Below are 21052 nucleotides of genomic sequence, written 5' to 3'. Positions count from 1 at the left end.
ATATCTGCACTCAATTTGTATTTGGTGTCTTCAGAGTGCACGTCATACCATTTTGCTGATTCTGCGGTTACTATAGTTTGTTATGATGCTGCAGAACAAATGTAGCCTGAAACCTCCTGTCAGAGCACATCGAGATGAAACTGGCTTGATGTGCTTGTTTGCTCCACGCATTATACTACAGTATATAAGTAACTTCTTTCTAGTGCTTTATCATGGCACAGAAATAGAAGGAAGTCTTATACAAGACAATGGTATATACTGCATTTCTGGATCTGCTGTATGGAACATTATCCATTATTGTAAGAGATATCCATAAGATTAGTTTACCTTGTTAGATAAGATGCTTGATGATTGCTTGAAGATGCTGTGTTTCAAAATTCAAGTCAACTCTTTGCCTCGACTCCAGCTACATTGAATAGAAATCCTAAACATGGCACAGGCAGCAGAACTCGTAAAATTAAATGAAATCCAATAAAGACGTGTCCTTATGAAATATTTATCAAGGTAATTTGACCAAATTCCACAATACGAATGTGAGACACAGGAGTAAATAAAACATGATAATCACTCAAAAAGACGAGGAGTTCTGAAGTTCAGATTTCATGTCAACTGTTGTAGATTGTATTCAATATTAGTGGAAGTATCTTTTTAAAATGAAGTTGAATAAATTGCTGCTGCAAAATGCACTTTTCGTGGTTTTTTTAGGCAGAAAACAAGAAAATAATTGGGAATGTCAAACTCTTAAAGACATTTATTTCAGTTCAACTTAGTGTTACTGCCATGAATTTGCTTCCAGTTGTATAACTGCTTACCAGTCATTTCTTCATAAACACATCACATAAACGATCTCAATATGGTCATTTGTATTGAACAATAAACTTATCAGCGCTTTCCGATGGACTGACATCATCCCTTGCTTATTACTATAAACATCTATTATTTATGAATACAGAACTGTGCCTCATATTTCTTTACTGCTATTCCTCTCGTGAATTAATCAGCATGTAAAAATGCTGTACCTATAGTTGATTGAAATGTCATTAAATACTGCAAAGAATATTTATGTTTGTAATGTGTTTGGTGTATTTGGTGTTTTGGAGTATTTATGCTCTGAACGTACACATGAACATCCAGGAACAGTGAAGAGAACAAGACCATTCGATTGTAGAATCACAATGTTTATCGTATGTTAGGTCCATATAAATCCATGCTCAATAATAATAATGATAACAATAATAATCAAGTGACTTGCACAAATTCAAACTCGGTGATGAATTAAGAGTCAAGGCTCAGTTTGTCCGATGATTTTCAACATCACATGTTGAAACACCAGGATGAGAAGTGCGTCCACCATCCAGCCAAGTCAAACCAACTGGACATACAGTAGTATCACAATATAACAGGTCTACTCCATTAGAAAATAATCAGCTGCATAAATTACAGACATGGACATGATGTAAACATGAATATTTTTACATTTAAAAATTATTTACAGGTCAATATCTACAATCAAAATGTTTCCCCGACTTGTAATTTAGCACTGGCAGGCAATCACAGCAAAAAAGACAAAAGACGTATTCAGCTGGTCCCCAAATAACAAGCAGGGGGATTTGGGGGGGGGGGGGGGGGGGGGGGGGGGGAAGTGTTCAGAATTAACAGTGTGTTTCCAGGTTAAGAATTAAGTGCATTAAGGAAGCAGACCAAAACAAAAGGGTAGAATACATAAATAACCCATAAGCAGTCACAAAACTGGAAAACATCGTAAGAGTAAGAAGAAGGAGCAGGAGGAAAGGTGGCTCATATGGATACAAAGTCACAAAGAGAGGACAATGAAAGGAGGGGAGACTTAAGTGGAAATCTGAAGACATCACACGACAGCAGTTGAGACATTGATTTCATTGATTCAGAAACATTTACACAAGGATTTCCATGCAGTAATGAGCTATGGCAAAAGCTATTGACTCTCCAGTAACAAAGAACTGCAAATCCTGTTAAATCCAAGCACCATATCACATACTTCAAGTGTTTTTTTTTTCCCCTCTCAAATTAATTACATTAGCGTTGTTCTTTGAAAGTAAACCTCAGAATTCCTATGTCAGGAATTTCTTTTTCCTTTTTTTTTAATCACCGCAGTTTCCTTTTCAGCTTGTAACATTGAACCTCAGCATTTATTGTGTATTTGGCAGTTTGAAGAATTTGTTGTGAATTCCAGCATGTCGATAAAGACACATAAAAACTCTTTTGATGAAAATACTTCCTATACACCCTCGTCTTGCTTGATGTTTGTGCACAAGTACCAATGTAAAGAGCACATCTGAATTTTCAAAGCAAGTCACACCAAATGCCTGTACACACGCAGAAAATAACCCAACATACACACAAGAGGAAGAAAAAAGGTCCAGTAGTAAACAGCAGAGGGAGCCAAAAGCAAATGCTTTCATTTTCTTACAGTCTCATCCTCTGCAGGAGATGATACTCATTTAGATTTCCATCTCTTTTTAATCATTCGGCTAATTTTCCACACTCAAACAACTTGTACTTTTAACCAGGTCAGCATGTTGGCACCGACAGAGGGGACAAAACAGCACGTTTTTCATACATTGCAGTTGATCCACCCCTCTCCCTGGTCAATCTTTGGTACAGTCCACCACTTGCCACAGGGCTCATGTGTCCATTCACACACACATAAACACACTATTTATAACATTTTTACGGCTACCTCAGATTTTATGACAACAGTGTGATTCCCATACGACCAGAATCAGACAGCCATTTCCCGCTGAACAGAATATCCAAACTTTCAAAATCTGTAAAAGTGGAACATTAACAGGGCATGAGGCAGAAAAAGGGTGACACGTGAGCAGTTGGAGAAGAGTCGACAAGGAGAATTACACAGCTTACACAAACGTCTTCAGTTTAGTGGAACGAGGAAAGAAGGAGGTGGGAGGGATGTTGCGTCCTCTTCTCTGGTCTGTGGTTGGAGCGTCTGGCAATTAGGATAGAGGGGAGGTGATGAGATGTAAGCACATTCTTCACAGGAAATGGCACCAGTTCAGGCGGTGTAACATTGATTTGTTGGAGAAAACATACAGAAATTGTTTATGGTGTGAGCAATGTAATCCTATTCACACTGAAAGCCCATCCCCACTCTGCATTTCTCAGGACAGGCCTTGCGCTGCCAAGTCTGGATTTACAGGTTGTCAGTGAAGATAAAATGTTGACTTCCTGAATACTTCACAGGCTGACCTTTCAGAGTAAAGAGCCGCAAGGACAAGCTGCCTTTGAGTTCCAGTGTTTGCTGTGCTTTTTGTATGCTGATTTTGTCTCATTTTCCTTAGAGGACTCCCCGCAGCATCCCCAAAGCAAAACAGTTCCTCCTGAAACGCTCGAGCGGGCCTCTTAAAATCAGCATCTCTTCAACTCCATGAATGCCATGTGCTGAAGTTTCATATGAAATGGTGTGGTACTCAGATGTTTTTTTTTTTTTTTTTTTTTGTCTCCTACTGGAAAAAAATACCTCTTGTAGCTTGAAGCGACCAAAAATCCAATTAAAAAGAGACAGTTCGGTTTGTCCAGCATAGGACAGGTCCATTTTTCCCCGGTATCCCCCAGGTCAGCACAATAACTAAAGACCTAAATACAGTATGAGATGATTCAATACCTGCTCCTTCTGCTCTTATATCTTGACTTTCAAAGAGACAAACTCGCCACATTAATAGAAACCTGTCGAGCTCCTGTTCATGATCAGGTTGGCACGGTAAGTCTGGTTTTCACATCCCGAACTGTGTCACTGAGAGTTTTGAAGTAGACTGTGATTGCGTGTGGATTCTTGCTGCCTCAGATGCGAACCGGGGGTCCAGTTGGAGCCGTGAGGGGTACTTGAGAGCCGCAGTCGTAGTCAAGCTCAGCCATTCGAGAGCGGCTCATTCGATTGTGGGAGTATGTCCGTCTGTCCGTCTGTCTGTCCCGGAAGTTCCTGATGTAGCTCTGGATTGAAATGGAACACACAGAGGAAGGACACGCTTATAAATGAGAATAGACTGTGAATAAGGTAAACAGTCATATGTAAGCTCAGGTAGAATCAGGCTGTGATTTGTGACAAAACCACTGAAAGAATGAAAAAAGGCCTTCTCAGGACAATAAACTGGTTTGAGGAATACTCTCTCCATCGAGATTCCCATTTTTTTTTTTTACTTGTGAATAGTGAGCGAACAAAATCAATATCCCACTTAAATACATCAAATAATAAATATTAAACTGAGTCCAAAAGGCCAATGGTCTTAAACTCGTGCCCTGGTTAGCTATTGTTTGCATGTTAAATGACGCTCTGGTTCAAATAAACGCCTTATCATCAAACTCTGCAGAAGCTCTGCAGAGGTCTGATAATAATCTTTTCATTTAAATCTTTTCATTTGTTGGAGGAGAGAGTGAAATGTGAAATGTGAAAGACGCAGGGCGGCGGCTCCCGAAGCACCACGGGAGATGGTTTACTCTGCAGTTTCAGGTTCATTACATATTGTGGTTCTTCTCCTCGTCGCTGTGCACTTCATTTAAAGCTCAGTTCATCTCTTTATGGTGTTCACGGTCTGATTCACTGACACATGTCCATCCACTAAAGCATTTTGAATATAATGCCTTCCTATTTGCTCTCTCTTTTGGTATTGGAAACAAGGACAATCTCTGATGTTTGGACAGTAAAAAAAACAAACATTTGCTCTCATCATAAAAAACTTGTAAAAATCTCTGGAGCCATGGTTATTTGCATGAATGTTCCTGCACTCCCTTGACTGAGACTCTGATGTAAATCGACTGAAGCTGAATTATAATCTTTTATTTCAGATCGATTGTGCTGGAACACAAAGCCCGAAGAGCAAAAAAAAAAAAAAAAAACGTATTCGTGTTCAAATATTTATGGTGAGTACTGTATACAGCCAGAATTTTAATTTAATTTCATCCTCATAGTAAAGAGGCTTCTGTATCGTACCGGCGACAGCACGTCTCCGTCAAAGCGTCTCTTTGGATTGGCCTTGCGGTGATATCCGGGCTCAGTCTGAGGAGGAGGGGGAACTTTAGGGGGCTGGGCGTTCTGGGTTTGGTGGTGAGGGTGGGACACTGAGGGGTGGTGGTACTGCTGGTGGTGGTGATGGTGGGTGTGGGCCTTCTGCTTGTGGTTCGTCTTCTGGACCTGTCGTTTCTTCTTCTTCTTGTTCTCCTTTTCTTTTTTCAGCCTCTCTTCCCTCTGCCGGATCCGCATGAGCTGGACTCTGCGCTGCTGCCGACTGAGTACCACTGGTGAGGGAGGGCGAGGGTTTGGAGCAGTGTGGGAGAGAAAAGAAAGAGAACAATAGATCATCAAGAGGGAGTCCGAGCATGATTAAGAGGCAACAATTAATCTTTTATGGGGAAACAAAAGCAAATGATCAAGTCAACAGGATTCTCTTAAATCATTTAGATGAAAAACAAATAAAAATATATAAAATGTCTGCATATTTTGCAGAAGCAGTAGTAAAGCAGTGGTTTTCAGCCAAATGGCTGGGTATCCGTTTAGGGACAGCATAGCTCTGATATTGGCAAAATTAGATTTGCACATGTCAACAAAAAAAAAAAAAAACACAAAAAAGACTTTTAATTCCACTAGGATTTTTGATTCACTGAGAATGTTTTCACCATTGCTGCACGTGTCGGCTTTCAAAGTAAAACCAACAACAAAAATCACAGAATTCTGTTCTATTTATTGTCTTCTGGCAGACAGATCATTTTCTTTGCTGCACTTTCACTGAGGCGCTCAGCCTCCTGACATATTGTGAGTGGGTGAGTGTGTTTGTGTTATTTTCACACCCTCACAGGCAAATGATGTCCAAAACCATCCAGTCTCACTTTTCACTGCACACACGACTATTTTTAAGGATCGGTGATTGTCGACATCTTTAGTCAGTGGTTAAACCTGTGGGACCTGGTTCATGCGTATTGTGTGTGTGTGTGTGTGTGTGTGTGTGTGTGTGTGTGTGTGTGTGTGTGTGTGTGTGTGTGTGTGTGTGTGTGTGTGTGTGTGCGTGCATGCGTGTGTGTGTTGTGGTCTATTGTTGTTTCTTTGTGAGAACGGACGAGGCACCATCTGCCAGGGAAACTGATTATTAAACCCCCCCCCCCCCCATTTCTTTCCTCTGCTCACCCCACCTTAGGCCCCTCTGACCACATGTTTGTGTGTGCATGAGTGTGTGTGTATTTGTTACGCAGCCATCTTTGTGAGGACTAGGAAGTGCTTCACACGTTTCCCAGTTTGGGTTGGGATTGAAGTTGGGGTACTGTTGAGGGGAAACTAAATGTATGATGTTAAAGATGTTTATCAGAAGTATCAGACCATACACAGTCAGGACATATTTTACTCTTTGAAGGAGCAGACAGAAACAGTGACAAGTCAAAGGAAACGTGTGTTAATTCATTCGTGCCCCCGCCCTGCATGTATTAAATCAGCTGACAGATGATTTTCCCTCACTGCTCCAGTTGGCCGCCCCGCTTACCCATTGTGCCCCACTTTATTACCCCCTCCTGCCCTTCCCCCATGTACACCTGCTTCCTCTTCCATCCTCAAAGCCATCCCCTTTCATACGTGACCATGCTATTTCCTCAACATCAAGGTAAAGAAGCTGTAAGAGTATTAAAATATCAATTTGGGTATCATGTAATTGTTACAACCAGCAAGCTTGGGTGACAACCACATATCATCTATGTAACAGTGGTAGTTTGGTTCATAAGTTCCTCCCACTAGAGAACAATACATTACTGAAAATGGCACCTACACTTGAAAAATGAACACTACAAATGCCACTGTGGGGAACCTCCATCTTTCTGTTGGAGTTTCAGACAAGCAGTGTATACAAAGAGCACAAAGAGAATGTAAATGACAGGGTTTTTTTTACTTTATCAGTAAAATCAGTATTATTATAATCTAATTTGGTTCATTATTACCCTCATCACTTTCCCTTAGCACTGGTATTTCCTCTCTCCATAGTACCGTTTTCTTTTTGGTTACTGATGATTTATTCAGTCTTGGGGAATGGCTACAAAAAGTGAACATCCCTGCACAAAGCCATGTGTGTTCAACCGAAATGTATATATATTGATAGAAACCTTCGAGCTCCAACAGTGTCAGGACCTACTTAGACCAGTCGGTTGTCTGTGTTCAACCATATGGGGGATCACAATATGGAAGATATATACGGCCGAATGAACTATTGCCATCACTCGTTCTCCACCCCTGCAACCCAAAGTCGGATAAAACGGTCCAGAATATTGACAGAGGGATGCATCATGATCAGGAATGCTTCAGCAGGGTGTTTCTAACTAAACAGTTTTAAACCACTTCCTTTTTCGTGATCTTAAGTCTACCAGCACATTCTTGATGTACATACTCCCTTCCTGGTTGTCTCTGTGTCTCTCTCTCTCTTTCTCCCTCTCTCTCGCACTGCTGGAAGCTACTGCAGCCTACAGTTTAATCCCATCACAAGAACCCATGTGTGACTTTTTCTGAGGCACTGTTTGACTGTGTGCGTCAGACACAGCCAAAGACCAAATGTTCAAGTTTCCAAGCACGACAGAAAGAAATCTGAGTTCTAATATTCTTGGAGTAAGAGTGTGATCGACCGAGAGAGAGAGAGACTGCACCCCAGCATATTTCAGTCTCTGCCCTGATCTGTTGGTGCCGAGTGACTTGTTTGTATTTTGTTTGTATGCTACATTTGCATATTGTCTTTGAGGATATGTGTATGCCATCTTGCCATCTTGCCATCTGTGTTGTGGTTGCCTTCAGACCAGATTAAGGCTATTTCCACCAGGAACAGTGTGACGATAACACTTAACGTTAGTGCATTCAGTCGCATCTTCACACAAACTCCCACCACTGCACACACACACACACACACACACACACACACACACACACACACACACACACACACACACACACACACACACACACACACACACACACACACACACACACACACACACACACACACACACACACACACACACACGGGCTGTTTGAGGCCCTCATGATTTCTACAGCAATTACAGCGCTTATTTAATAAACTTGGATTCGTCAGAGCAGCTTGTCGTGGCCTTGGGGGCGTCAATACTGTAACAAGTTTTGGAACAAAGAGCTACAAAACTGACCTTGTAGATTATTTCTAATGTTCCCTTTTGCACCTACAGACATCGTGAGGTGATTTTGAGCTTTCTTGCTAAAAGTAAACTAATAGACTGACCCAGGTAAGTCCTTTGTTTACAAGACGTGCATCAGCATATTTTGCATGATTTAATTAGGTTTTATGAGGTTTTTAATTAAAGTTGGTCATCGGGGACAAGATCAACGTTGGTTGCTGTTTTTTAATATGTTCTCGGGACTTTCTTTCTCTCCATCTCTCTCTCTCTCTCTCTCTCTCTCTCTCTGGACTGCCACTGTCCATGCACATGCACATGCACATGCACATGCACATGCACATGCACATGCACAAAACTGTGAATAAATGATGCAGAATATGAAGGATGAGACCTAAAACATTGACTGAAGTTATCACCATGACAAAAGTTAAGGTCCCTTTAGGTGCGTGTCTGTCTTTACTTCTTCATAGTGTTTGGTGGTTTTATGGTTGTTTATTTTCACTAACTCAGGTTTTCAATCATCTAATCGCTGATAACATTGTAGTAAATATTCTTGATATTGTAGTGGATGGAAATGCAGACCCTTTTTCCTGTTTCTGCATCACATTTTGTTCACTATTTAAAACGAGCGGTGCAGTAAAGTGAGAATATACATCTCACTTCACCTGCCATGATGAGAGTATCAGTTCATTCTTAACTGTGTCACGACAAAGCCTCAACTGAATGTACACATACAGTGTTACTGTAAACTTATACTAGTCTCTTATCCTGGGAATTTGTTGTTTTTGAAGGCACATTTAAAAACCAAAAAAGAAAAGGAATTGTTTAACCTATTTTGATAAAAGGTTTCTCCCTTTGGGATTTCTCAGTCTATTTAATGCACTAACCACATGTTTTTGTAATTTTCAATGCAACAGCATAATGTGTAGAGGTCGCTGCGAAATCAAAGTCTGAAGACTGCAATTTTTCAACTGAGAACATTTAATAAAACGTTCACCTGTGTCTTGACACTGCATTGTGAAAGATGCTTTACCATGTGTAGGAGTCGCGTGTTCACGAGTGGCTGTGCGCCTGAAACCCTCCGTTTACCTTTTCTTTCTGGCACCTTTTAATGTATATGCAAATACATACAGCATGTGTGTGTGAGAAGCTGTTGTCACTCACCCTCAGTGTGAGAAAATCCCTCTGCAGTGACTTTCCATTGGATCAGCACTCCCAGCAAAGCCAGAACAGGCCACACCCCCAGGATGACCCAGGTGAACCAGCACACCGGCTTCTTTGGTGCCACCTGCAAGTAATGTGATTTAAATGTTACTGAATGATTTTTATTAATTACTAACAATTAATTCAACAGGTAATGAGGACAATGGGCATAACAACATTTTCAATCTGAAAGACAAAACCATCTCAAAAAGACCTTATATCGTTGGCTCGTGTCTTTTTTGTTTCTCAGTGACTATGCTTTATGTGATTTCTCAACATGCTTCCATGCTCACAGTTTAAGGAACAACCAGGAGTGGAATCATGAAATTATAAATAATCACATTATTATGATGAAGTTGTATTTTTGGAGGTTTTTTTCTTCAAGAATATAATTCTACTGCTACTGAAGTACAATTCAACGTGTAATCTATTCTAAGTCACCACTGAGTACTACAATTTCAATTATCATTCCAACCTATACACATTTTATTTTAACCAATATGTTTTTTTCTAAACAGAGAAAATTACTGATTTATATCTACTTGACAACAATTCAAGCAGTGTTAACGTCGTTGCACTCAAACACAACGTCTTGTTGTTTTTCTACCACTAGATACTACATGTTAAAAACCTCCATCAGTTGAGCGGAAGTATAACTTTGTGGCCTCAATTCTGCTAAGTTACATTGAGGCAGGAAGCCACAGCTTAAAAAATTAATTGAGAAAATGTATCATAGTGGGAAAAAATTGTAGCCGAGAAAGTAAGCCATCAATTAAGGTATTTGCAGTCCCTGGAGCACACAGCAGTTTATCACCTGAGGGGCACTGCGGAGGCATGTATTATAAAATGAAAAATAAAGTAAAAGTATCCCGCCATCAATAAGAAAGCAGATGGGTACTATTTTTTATAGAGTTTCTTTTTACTCAATTTATACTCATAGTTTGTGGTTTGTGTGCAACATTGACAGCTCCCCATGCACAGAGGAAACTCCACTCTAATAAAAAGGAAATTCAGAGAAAGAACTTGTGGTTTTGTTTATTTATTTATTCATTTTGTGAGGATATGTGCAAACCTCTGCCTCTATTATGGCATTTAAAAGTAAGCCCCCTACACAGAGTTTGAGGTATGACTTCCCTCCCTAATGTCTCCCTCCTGTCATCTCATTTCACTCACATCGACATGGGACCCGTCTCTCTCCTCCCAGCTATCTGCACTGTCTTCTAGACGATCTTGTCTTCATTCTCATGAAGTTCAGCTTCTCCTATTGTCAGTGTCCCGACTATTATGTGTGTCCATGTTAGCTCTGTCTGCTCGCTGTACTTTCTTCTCTCTCTTTGACATGTGAAGTGCTTTTCTTTTTGTGAGACTGTGTCATCTGTTCTATTTCCAGGTCTCGATAGTAGGTAGAGCTTCATGTGGTTCAGGTCATAGCTGCCTCTTGGCAAATGGAGGTTGCATGATGTCCTTCTGGGTCACACTTTTTCCACAGGCTATACATTTGTCAACTTGACTTGCTGTACTGTAAAGGTGTGCCCTAGTTTCCCTTAAATCTGACATATATTTGACATCCCTCCTCTGTTCCTCCATACGTTTTTCATCATCAATTTGATTTACATTCTTATGTAGTCTACTTGTCAAAACAAAGCTTATTTTATACATAGAATATGCTGTACTGGTTCTACTAAGTTAGACAGTGTACTCTCCTCACTTTACTGGCTATACCTCGACATGTAATAACAAGACATAAAAATAAATATGTAATTAAATGACATTTTTTGAGTAAAAGGGAACATTATAGCTTCTGGTACAGGGTCTATGGATTCTGAATATCTTTGAACTTAATTCTGTGACAAGAAACTTATTTGCTGCCACGTCCTTAATTTATCAAAACGGGCACTATATGCCACGTGAAAACGTTTGATAGCATCGGACCAGAGATCAATACTGAAAAAACAAGCGTCTCAGACCAAATATATTAGCTCATGCTACCTGCAGGGTGTAGATAAAAAATAATTTATGACGCAGAGTAGCTGAGGAGTTATCTATTAATGTTTTTTTCTGCATTTTTATATGACAAAAAATTACAAATAAAATAAAAGACATTTCATCCCAACACTTCATGTCTCTTTTCTCTCAATCGCAACCTGCAGGTGTGCCTCAAGCTCCTGGTAAAGATTTGCAGACTGAGATGAAATGTCAAACATAACTGCTATTGGCCGCCCCATAAAGTGACCAATATTTGAGATTTTGTCTGTCATTTGGCTGCCACTTCATGGCTCTCACATGAACCCACACACAGACACACACTCTCGCAGCCTCCAGGTAACTGGTGCCTTGATAACACATAGTCAGTGGCCCACACAGACGTTCTTACCCTGAGTCTCTCATAGATGTAGTGAACCAATGCAAAGAGCTCTATGAAATAATCCACAGTGACCGTGATGATGGCCGAGCCGAACGTGGCAGTAGAGAGAGTGACAAAGCAGCGTTGCCACTGAAGTGTGAGAACAGCAAATAGCGTCCCAGAACCCAGGAGGATACCCAGAGGAACCCACACTGTTCTCGGGTGGTAGAACTCCTCCATGACCTGAGAAAATGAGAGGGCGAAAGTGTGAATCTACTTTGGGAGCTGCGATATTCAATGATATTTTATACAATACCACCCTAAGCGATTTAGACATCCTCCCATTATTCTTGTTTAAGCATGCCCTCGTTGTGCTCCAAACATTAAACCTGAGGGGCTGATTTCTGTTATGATTGAGTGTCAGCCTTTGTCAGTCTGAATATATTATTTTCTGCCTAACTGGAGGAAGCGTATGGCTGCCTTCTCCGAAGTCAGATATAGTCAAGTTTTCGCTTCTAAATCACCATGTGCCTGTTTGTGTGAGGACTGTTGGCTTTTCATAGGTTTCTTAAGCTTCATAAACAACATTCCATGAGATGACTTGTTTTATTTACTGGCATTACAAAAATTAAACTGAAAATCTTTTTTTGCATAAAAACAGAATAAATCAACTTCAGTTTTATATGTTGTTTATTCATTGATGTTACACATGGGGAAATGGCTCCAACCACTCAATGATTCGTCTCCCAATCACAAAGTTGCGAGTTTGATCCCGGCTCCGTCTGCCAATATCATAGTGTCTTCAACAATGAACTCCAAATTGCACTTAATGGAGGCTGGGCGAGTTTCATGGCAGCCATCTCATTTGGTAGGTGTGAATGTGAATAATAGTTCTGAAGCACTCCAGAAATGCTGAAGAAGTTCAACACTATATGAATGAAATCCATTTGCCATTTATGTGCAAACTGTGAAAAACAGATGCCTTACCACCAATGACGCCACTCCGGCCAACAGGCCCAGCAGCAGGCCGACCATAAAGAGTCCTACACTGCGAACCAACATGGTCACCAGGCCACACAGGGTACCGATGCCCAGCCCGATGCCGACAGACGCTTCCACGCTGAGCTGAGTGTCCATCACCCTCTCCTTGTAGCACAGCATGAAGATGACCACAGAGCCAAACATTAGGCCTGTGAGAAATAAGACGGCCTTGAAGCATCGATAGCCTGGGGGAGAGATGGGAGACAGAGCGGCGTGAGCATATCACAAGCATACCAACTCTGTCAGGCTGTACCCATGCTTGTGTGTGTGTGTGTGCGTGTGCGTGTGTGTGTGTGCGTGCGTGTGTGCGTGTGTGTGTGTGAGAAAACAGCTAGAAACAAAGATAAAACAAAAATGAAATCAAATATAAAAGAACGACAGAATGAATCAGCAACACTCTGCTTGGATGAAAGCTTTTTTCATAAGTTTTTGGTTGTCTAAAATAAAGAATAAATGGCAGACACGAACGTGTGTACACACGCAAACAGGGGTTTTAGAAGGGTATATTGCGATTTTTCCAGCTTTGAACAACATAAACGTTATTCCTCTGCACCTTCATAAAGTGACAAAAAGTTTAGGGGTATTTTGAAAGGGGAGGGGAATTGGCACGGCCACTCCGGTTTAGCAGAAACCATTTAGCAAAACTTCTGATTTATTCTCTGACTGATGTTTTCATTTTAATTCTGTAATTATACTTATTCTGAAGGATGGTAATTACCATATTAAAGATGGCCATTCACATTCATTAGTTGACAATGAAAGTAGCATATTTAGTTTTTTCTTTCACCCCATTTCTCATCAAATGATCCAGACTGTTCTTTCCTTTTTTTCAATTTGATTGTTTCATTGAATAAAAACAGAGGAAATAAAACTCCCCAAAGCATTTAAAGCTTCGCCTATCAACACTTCCAATCTCCTTGACCCTTTCTTCTATGTTTAATAATGTGTGCATCTCCCTTCATTTTTTCCCCCTCAGTTTCTCTGTCCTTCGCTCTCTGACTGGACTCCGTCCCTGAGGGACCCGACCTCAGATTGTTATCTTTGTGTAATCAGGCATTGCACAGCTGAGCCAAACAATACTCCCCCTCTCATCCAAACCACCATCCATGCGCCTCCCTCGTGACCGTACCTCAATTATTTGATGCACTTCTTATGGTTTTCTTTATGCCTCCTACTCAACCTTATGGGCTTTCACACAATTCTTTCAGCCACCATGTGCATTGAAAGCCACCGTTTTCTTCACAGCTGTTTGCAATTCTTCAGCAACAGGGTACCTTAAGGAATACAAGCCTGTCATAGAATAACTGGAGCATTTCAATCTCCTTTAAAGCCACCTGAGCCTTTGTTTTGTGAGGAGCCATCCACAAAATGTTATATCATTTTTACACATTTTGTATTTACCTTTAATCAGTGATTTCATTCTAAATGGATTTGCTTCTGTTTTACTGGTGACCAACCTCCTCTCTTGATGGGTTTTTACTTCCAAAGCTCCACTCCTAAGCTTCTCCCTCCTACTCCTAGTTTTTCTTCCTCCTTCCTTCCATTACTTTCCCTCCAGCCACTAAACCATTCCATCTGTTCAATCTGGCATATTCCGCAAATGTCTCCCACTATCTTTTTCTATTTCTATTTGGCTCATCCATCTTCATCCAAAAAGATCAGCCATTAATTCTGATTCAACTCCATCACTTTTCACCAAATAAATGATTGTTAACGATTTCTTTGCACAATTTTGACAGTAATCCAAATTAACAAACCCAAAGAGGGAAACATCAGTGGGGAGAGCTGATTTTCCCACTGACACGCAGCAGAAATGTCATTTTCCTCAAAGTACTCAACTGTGACAGCAGAGTTTCTGAGGAAGATCAACAATATGCATTGCATTTCATTTGCAGAGCTGCAATTATGACACTGCAAGCCGAGAACACCGAGTTTCTCTTCTACGATTGCTGGCAAACAAACAGGCACCACGGGACTGTGGAGTTAAAGTGGAGAGAAATGAAGCTGTTTCTGATGTCTTGTGTGATATTTTTCATTTCTGCAGCAGGCAGCGTCCTTTTTAAGTGATTTTCAAAACAAGTGAGACTTTGATAGCGGGTTTGTTATAGAAAACAAAAACATTCTCATAATAACGGTCCGCTGGCAAACTGCTGTGAATGGAATGTCAGCATGCTAACTGTTAGCTTAGCTTAACGTTGTGAAATGTAGTGTTTCTAACCTTTTGTGTGGCACTACCCTGAGGGCACACGGGACATTTTCTTCCTGACGAGGAAATGTTTTATGAATAGTGATGTTCTCTCCATTTTGAAATGGCATCCAGAGCCATTATCCACTGTAGTGTTGAAGCAGGTGGTAAAGTTTGTTAAGTTCCTGGCTAACCTGTTTGTAATGCAAAGACTGACATCAGAGCTTTCGCAGGTCATATACAGTGAATGTTAATGCTGTCTGTATGCTTCAATGAACCCCTTCCAGTCAATTTGTATGCAAAAAGCCCCCACAGAGCTTCAACATGCATCAATATGCAACCCCCCCCTCAAAAAAAACAACCCCAAAACAACTGAATACAGGTTACCATCTTCCACAAATCATAGTTAAATTGCTGCAATAAATATAAAACACATCCCTGAAAAATGTGAGATTATTTTTATGAATAATGATCTTTTAATGACATTAAAATGGTGCAGGATCAGGAATGTGCAGGCAAATGCTTTACAGTCATAGACAAGACTGACATTATCAACGGACAAGAGATTTAACCAAACATGTCAAAGGATTAGTCACAATGGGAAATATTCATATTATTCCATTTTGTTTGACAGTAGAAACTACTTGGTAATGCTTCGAGTTCTAAGTTAAACTGCACATACCCGCCACTGTGTGTTAATATATTATTCTAAGTGGAATTTGTCACTACAATGTGCATTTCTGTTAGCTATTTGATGCATTTTTACAACAATGTCAGTTCAATCATAACAGTACAGTGTTGCCAATTATTTATAAGTATAATGTGATATAGTTCCATGATCTTTTCTATTTTGCTGTCTGTGCACACACACACACACACACACACACACACTGAGCTGAAGAATCTCTGCCACTTCGTCTAGAAAACAGCTACAAGGAAATAATTAGGCACTGAACATCCAAGTGTTTCTTTGAACAACACTGCAGATCTTTTCTCTCTAATTATTTATTGATTTCACTTTTCTTTAATGGCTTTACATCCAAACTAATTATGGTGTCTACTTAAGATTTACAATGGAATAAAATGCAGTTTCTCTCTCTCTGGGAACAAAACTGTGCCTTAAGTAAAGACTTTATGCCTTAACGTATGAGTTGACCACAGCAGTGTCAAAACACTGGATGACACAGCAGATTAAAATCAAGACTAAAGCAAAATGTGGAGTACTATTGGACCTTGTATAGGATTCTTGAGGCCTTTTAATTTAAAACAGATACAGGAAGCGGCAGCATTTGGGTTACCACTTTATATGTCGCTCATTCAATGCTGCATTGGTAGCATACTGGAGCTCAGGAATAAGTAATTCAAAGCACTGTGAGAGCTATAAAAATGTATACTCAGAACCAAAAAGGCATTTGTGACAAAAGTCTTCTGCCACAAAGATGCGAATGACGACTTAGTTTAATTGTTGAATGTTTAATTTGACATTTCAATCAGAGAGTATCCACGAGTAGTATCAGGTTGAGTTGTGGTAACTGTTGTTAAAACAACCATTTACTTCCACAAATTGTGTAAATGACAACATTAATTGGAAATTCGCTTGATGGCTTAATCAAAACAGTACAGATTGTCCACTGTAGTTACTATTTTTATTTTTTTTTATGTACAACAAAGCTCTGTACCATCTCTTTTCAGCAGTGACTATAGCTGAAAGAAAACAGAAACATGTTTTTGAATGAGAAGCAGAAGACAACATGTTAAAGTTTGTCTGGTAATAACAGCAATTTGAGCTGAAGAAAATATGAGGCTGCTACTGCACTCCACAACTTTGCCACCATGTAGTCCAATTTACTCACAGAGAATAAAGAAAACGCCGATGCCACAGTACTTTGCCTTTTGTAGGAATGCGGGTTCAATATTGACTCACACAACCAGAAACAAGATAATGATACGGTGCTGCTCCTCAATCGATGATATATGTACAGACCCTGGACTGCTGTAAGACAGAGATTACATTAGCCTTTTGGCAAGAGGATCTTCAAAATGTTTGCTCACGTCTTGGCGCACCTGAATAAATTTAATTGATCACACTTTAATATTTCAATCCAGCCAGTTATTTTTTTCTACAAATCTGCAAATCCTTTCAAAAAAGAGTAGTTTCTTGTTTGTAAATGTATATTAATCAGGTTTTAGATCACTGAAAATCAGATTGGTTAAAAAACAAATCTTGACAAATTTTGACTTGATTCTATTGAAATAATGTTAACAAATGCATTTAACTCAGATGTGTGCATTTCTGGTCTCTTGCAGACACTTATGTATATGTTAAAGAAAGAAATCCACATATTCTAAATGGGTGAAGCCAGATCAGGCTTGTCATGAGTCCTGAGGACAGCAGGTCTGTTTTTGTCCCACTGTGAAAGAAGATGCTTTAATACTTTGTAAAGTGAAGGTTGAAGCCTGTTATTATTAGAAGATAATGGGGTTTATCCCACTATTGTGATTTGGAGATGCTACTTTAGGATCACTTTAAGCAAACTTATTTCAAAATTCAGAGCTAAATATTACCAGACTATACATCCAGCTTAAAGTCTTATTTGTTTAAAATGGTCGTATTATTACTCCCCAGACATATGAATTGGACAAGATCAAATACATTTTTCCATATTTTTAAGCAATCTTCAGTCAAAGCAAAGAGGTGAGATACAACAGTACTTGTGTGATTAACAAATGTGGTTAGTTGGGTCCTCGAAGGTCGGGCCGCGATATACATCATGACACTGCCGCCACTTACCGAAAAAGCAGTAGATGATTCCAAAAAGGCAGCACATGGAGCAGACCACCGAGGGGACGATCTCATATCGCCTCTCAATCTCCTGGTCGCACCTCAGCCCCATCTCGGTTAAACCCAGCAGGTGGCTGGTGGAAGGCATGATGGCTGATGTGCGCGGGCCGGGGTTTAGGGAGAGAGAGGGGGGAGACGGGGTCCGATGCGGGGTTGGGATACGTGTTCTGGATCAGCGAGCCTCACCCATGGAGACACATCTACCTGAAAAAAAGAACAGGCACAGAGAACGAGAGAGAGAGAGAGAGAGAGAGAGAGAGAGAGAGAGAGAGAGAACACAGGGAGGGAGGGCAGGGGTAAGAATGGATGATGGATAGAGTGAAATAAAGGAGTGATTATTGATTGATCCTTACTCAGCTGTAAGTGCTGACAGAGCAGAAAGCTTTCTTGATAATTTCATAAAAAGAAACATTTCTGCACTCTGCGCCAGCCACTCACACAACCACAGCTGCAGACAAAATGTGATTCAGTGACTATCATTCACTTGGATGGACGGTGGAGGGGTGGCAACAAATAGTAGGAGACAGTTTGGAAGTATCAACTAGTTGCGGAAGATCTGTAGCACATAATGGTTGCCATGGAAAGAGCAACGAAAAGCATTTGCATACATTTGCATGTTGTGGGAAATTTTGTGGTCCAAGTACGAGACTGTTTGTAGGCTCTGTACAGTATTTGTGCTGCAACACAAAGGTTTTCAGAATGATGGAAAAAAGGGAGCACAAATATTTGGATCAACAGCAAACTGATCGCTCCACTTGAAATAATACATGAGTTTGACTCGCTCAGTGATGCCAGTCATTATCTACAAACAAGAAAATTGCCATTTGCTTAGGAAAGTCAGCCCGTTTTCAAATGTGATTTCTTTTTAATTATCCAAGGGGTTTTTAATTATTTATGTAGCTGGTGAAGCAGGCAGATTTTACAACACAAGTAATCTTTCACTATACGGTACAGGAAAACTCTCACAATTTTACTGTATTTTCGTATGTGGATTCCAATAGTCAAGAATAAACAATCCAATCAGCAGCAGTATAACCAGACTAAAATTTTAATTGAATGATTTTGGTCTGAAGGGCCGCACAGATATCTATCTATCGATAAACATAAAAACATCAACCACACTTCCATTCATACACCGTTAGTTAAATAGTAGGTTTAAAGTACACAATTTGTTAAAATGGGATTTGAAAGAAATGGATAAAAATGATGATCATGATTGTTGTGTGTGAGTTAAGGAGGCATTAAAAAGTATTTTTGCAGCGGAGACGAAGGATTTCCTGAATCTCTCCGTTCTGCAAGCACAGTGACATGAGCCGACCACTGGAGCTGCTTCTCTGCCGCTCCAGGAGACCGTGGAGGGGGTGTCTGCTATTGTCCATTATCGCTTTGAGTTTGTTCAGCGTGCCCCTCTCCACCACAGTTCTAAGTGGGTCCAGTCCCCTGCCAAGCGCCGAGCCCGCTCTTTTGATCGGCTTGTCCAGTCTTTTGTTGTTTTTATTTGTGAGACCGCCCTCCCAGCACACCGCAGCAAAAGAAAAGAGTGCACTGGCCACCACAGTGTGGTCGAACATGGCCATCATCTCCACACATACATCAAAAGAGCTCAGAGTCCTCTGGAAGAACAAACGGCTCTGAACCTTCCTGTAGAGGGCGTCGGTGTTCGGGGACCAGTCCAGTTTGTCGTGGTTTCCACTAGCAACAAGAATATCCCTCATTTGGTCTGAACTTGAACAAAACTGGTGGAGTTTGTCTCTGGGTGGATACAGAGACAAAGTCAATGATGTCTAAGTTGTGAGAGCTTAACAAAAAAAAAAAAAACTGGCTATCGCTGTGTATGTTGCTACCCATTGTTGTAGAGGGTGCATGATTTCAACAATAAAAGGATTACACTCCAAAAACAATAATCCAAATAAACATTAGAAAGATACAACTGCGACTCCTGTTAATGTGCTAAAAAAAAATACACTGAAAGAAATAGGAGGGCTGTAAAAACAAACAAAAAAACTAATTGGTTGACTGTATAACATGTATGTGAATGCTTGAATAGTCCTTTGTGGCGTGAAGAGCCTAACCTTTGAGACTTGGGAGGCCTCAAAAGAAACTAATCCCATGCAAAAACATATCTATGTGGTTACCTACATAATTAGATCCAACCGATTATATTTAATTGACTTTCTTTTGTAAATGAAGAACACAAACAGGTCATGCAATACTCAGGGCGAACGGCGCTCGTGGTTTATCATCAAAGAACAATTACTGACTTCATGCCACATTCTTGCGTCCCAGAGAGGAATGTATACTATTCCATACAATGTGGCACAGAGATGAACTGTCTCTCACAGTTGATAACTTCATCGCCTTGATTTATTCCTCAAGGAACTTCTTGTGTCCTCTGGGCCACAAAAACTCACAAAAGTGATTAGATGAGTGTGGCGTGGACTGCAAGCGGCGATGAATCTCCAATCCTTTCAAAGCCTTGAAGACATTTTTTTGAAGAGTCTGTGGGATTAAAATGTGCCGGGCTTCGACTTTAGTCCTTTTGTATTTGTGGTTTTTCTGCCATCAGCTAATGAAGAGATCAAAGACGGCTTTGTTTTACAGATTTTTGAAGATTTGTAACATGGCTGAGGGAAAATGCAGTCAATCACAGTGCTACAGTCTGCCCAGACACACACACACACACACACACACACACACACACACACACACACACACACACACACACACACACACACACACACACACACACACACACACACACACACACACACACACACACACACACACACACGTACGCACACACAACCAGTGTGATTTGCAGCAACCCGACACCTCTGGAGTCCTGTACAGTCACACTCATAACACTTACGCCGTAACATGTTGTGCTCTCCCATCAAAATAAAACTACACGGGAGTGCAGAGCGCAAACAAAAGACTATAAAATATACAGCAAAGGTTTCAGAATTTTTTGGTCATATGTGCAATATATATTATAAGACCTCTAAAATAGTCATTCACTGCAAGTTATTTTTAAAATGTGGATAAAATAGTTTGGATTTTTGACAGAAAAAAAAAGATGATAGAAAGAAAAAGGAAAAAAAAAAATCATGCTGCAAAAAGTCATCAACCCGACGTCCAGATTCTTTCCTTCTTAATATTTTAAAAAACTATTAATTAGAGTAAAACTCTGGCTTTAGCTGCTCGCTGCTAAAAGAATAACATCAACGTTTATCATGAACGTCATTAACAAATCTTTTAATAAGATACACCACAG

The 21052-nt window shown here is 40.3% G+C and overlaps 1 protein-coding gene across 1 annotated transcript in view; it reads right to left on the bottom strand.

The window, feature by feature from the left end:
* Positions 1–3495: 3495 nt before the first annotated feature.
* The window catches only part of tmem198aa (transmembrane protein 198aa), a 30873-nt gene continuing 13316 nt past the window's right edge, over positions 3496–21052 (bottom strand). Inside the window, exons 2-7 of the mRNA XM_080479114.1 lie at positions 17728–17982; positions 12698–12936; positions 11741–11953; positions 9328–9451; positions 4985–5289; positions 3496–3987 (exon numbers count right to left, since the gene is read on the bottom strand). Coding sequence (XP_080335240.1) covers positions 3838–3987; positions 4985–5289; positions 9328–9451; positions 11741–11953; positions 12698–12936; positions 17728–17866 — 1170 coding nt within the window. The 5' untranslated portion in view covers positions 17867–17982 and the 3' untranslated portion in view covers positions 3496–3837. The remainder of the gene's footprint in view (positions 3988–4984; positions 5290–9327; positions 9452–11740; positions 11954–12697; positions 12937–17727; positions 17983–21052) is intronic.

The sequence above is a fragment of the Lipophrys pholis genome (genome assembly GCF_963383615.2).
Source record: "Lipophrys pholis genome assembly, chromosome: 13".
Classification (NCBI taxonomy): Eukaryota; Metazoa; Chordata; class Actinopteri; order Blenniiformes; family Blenniidae; genus Lipophrys; species Lipophrys pholis.
This window is presented reverse-complemented; position numbering and strand designations above follow the sequence as displayed.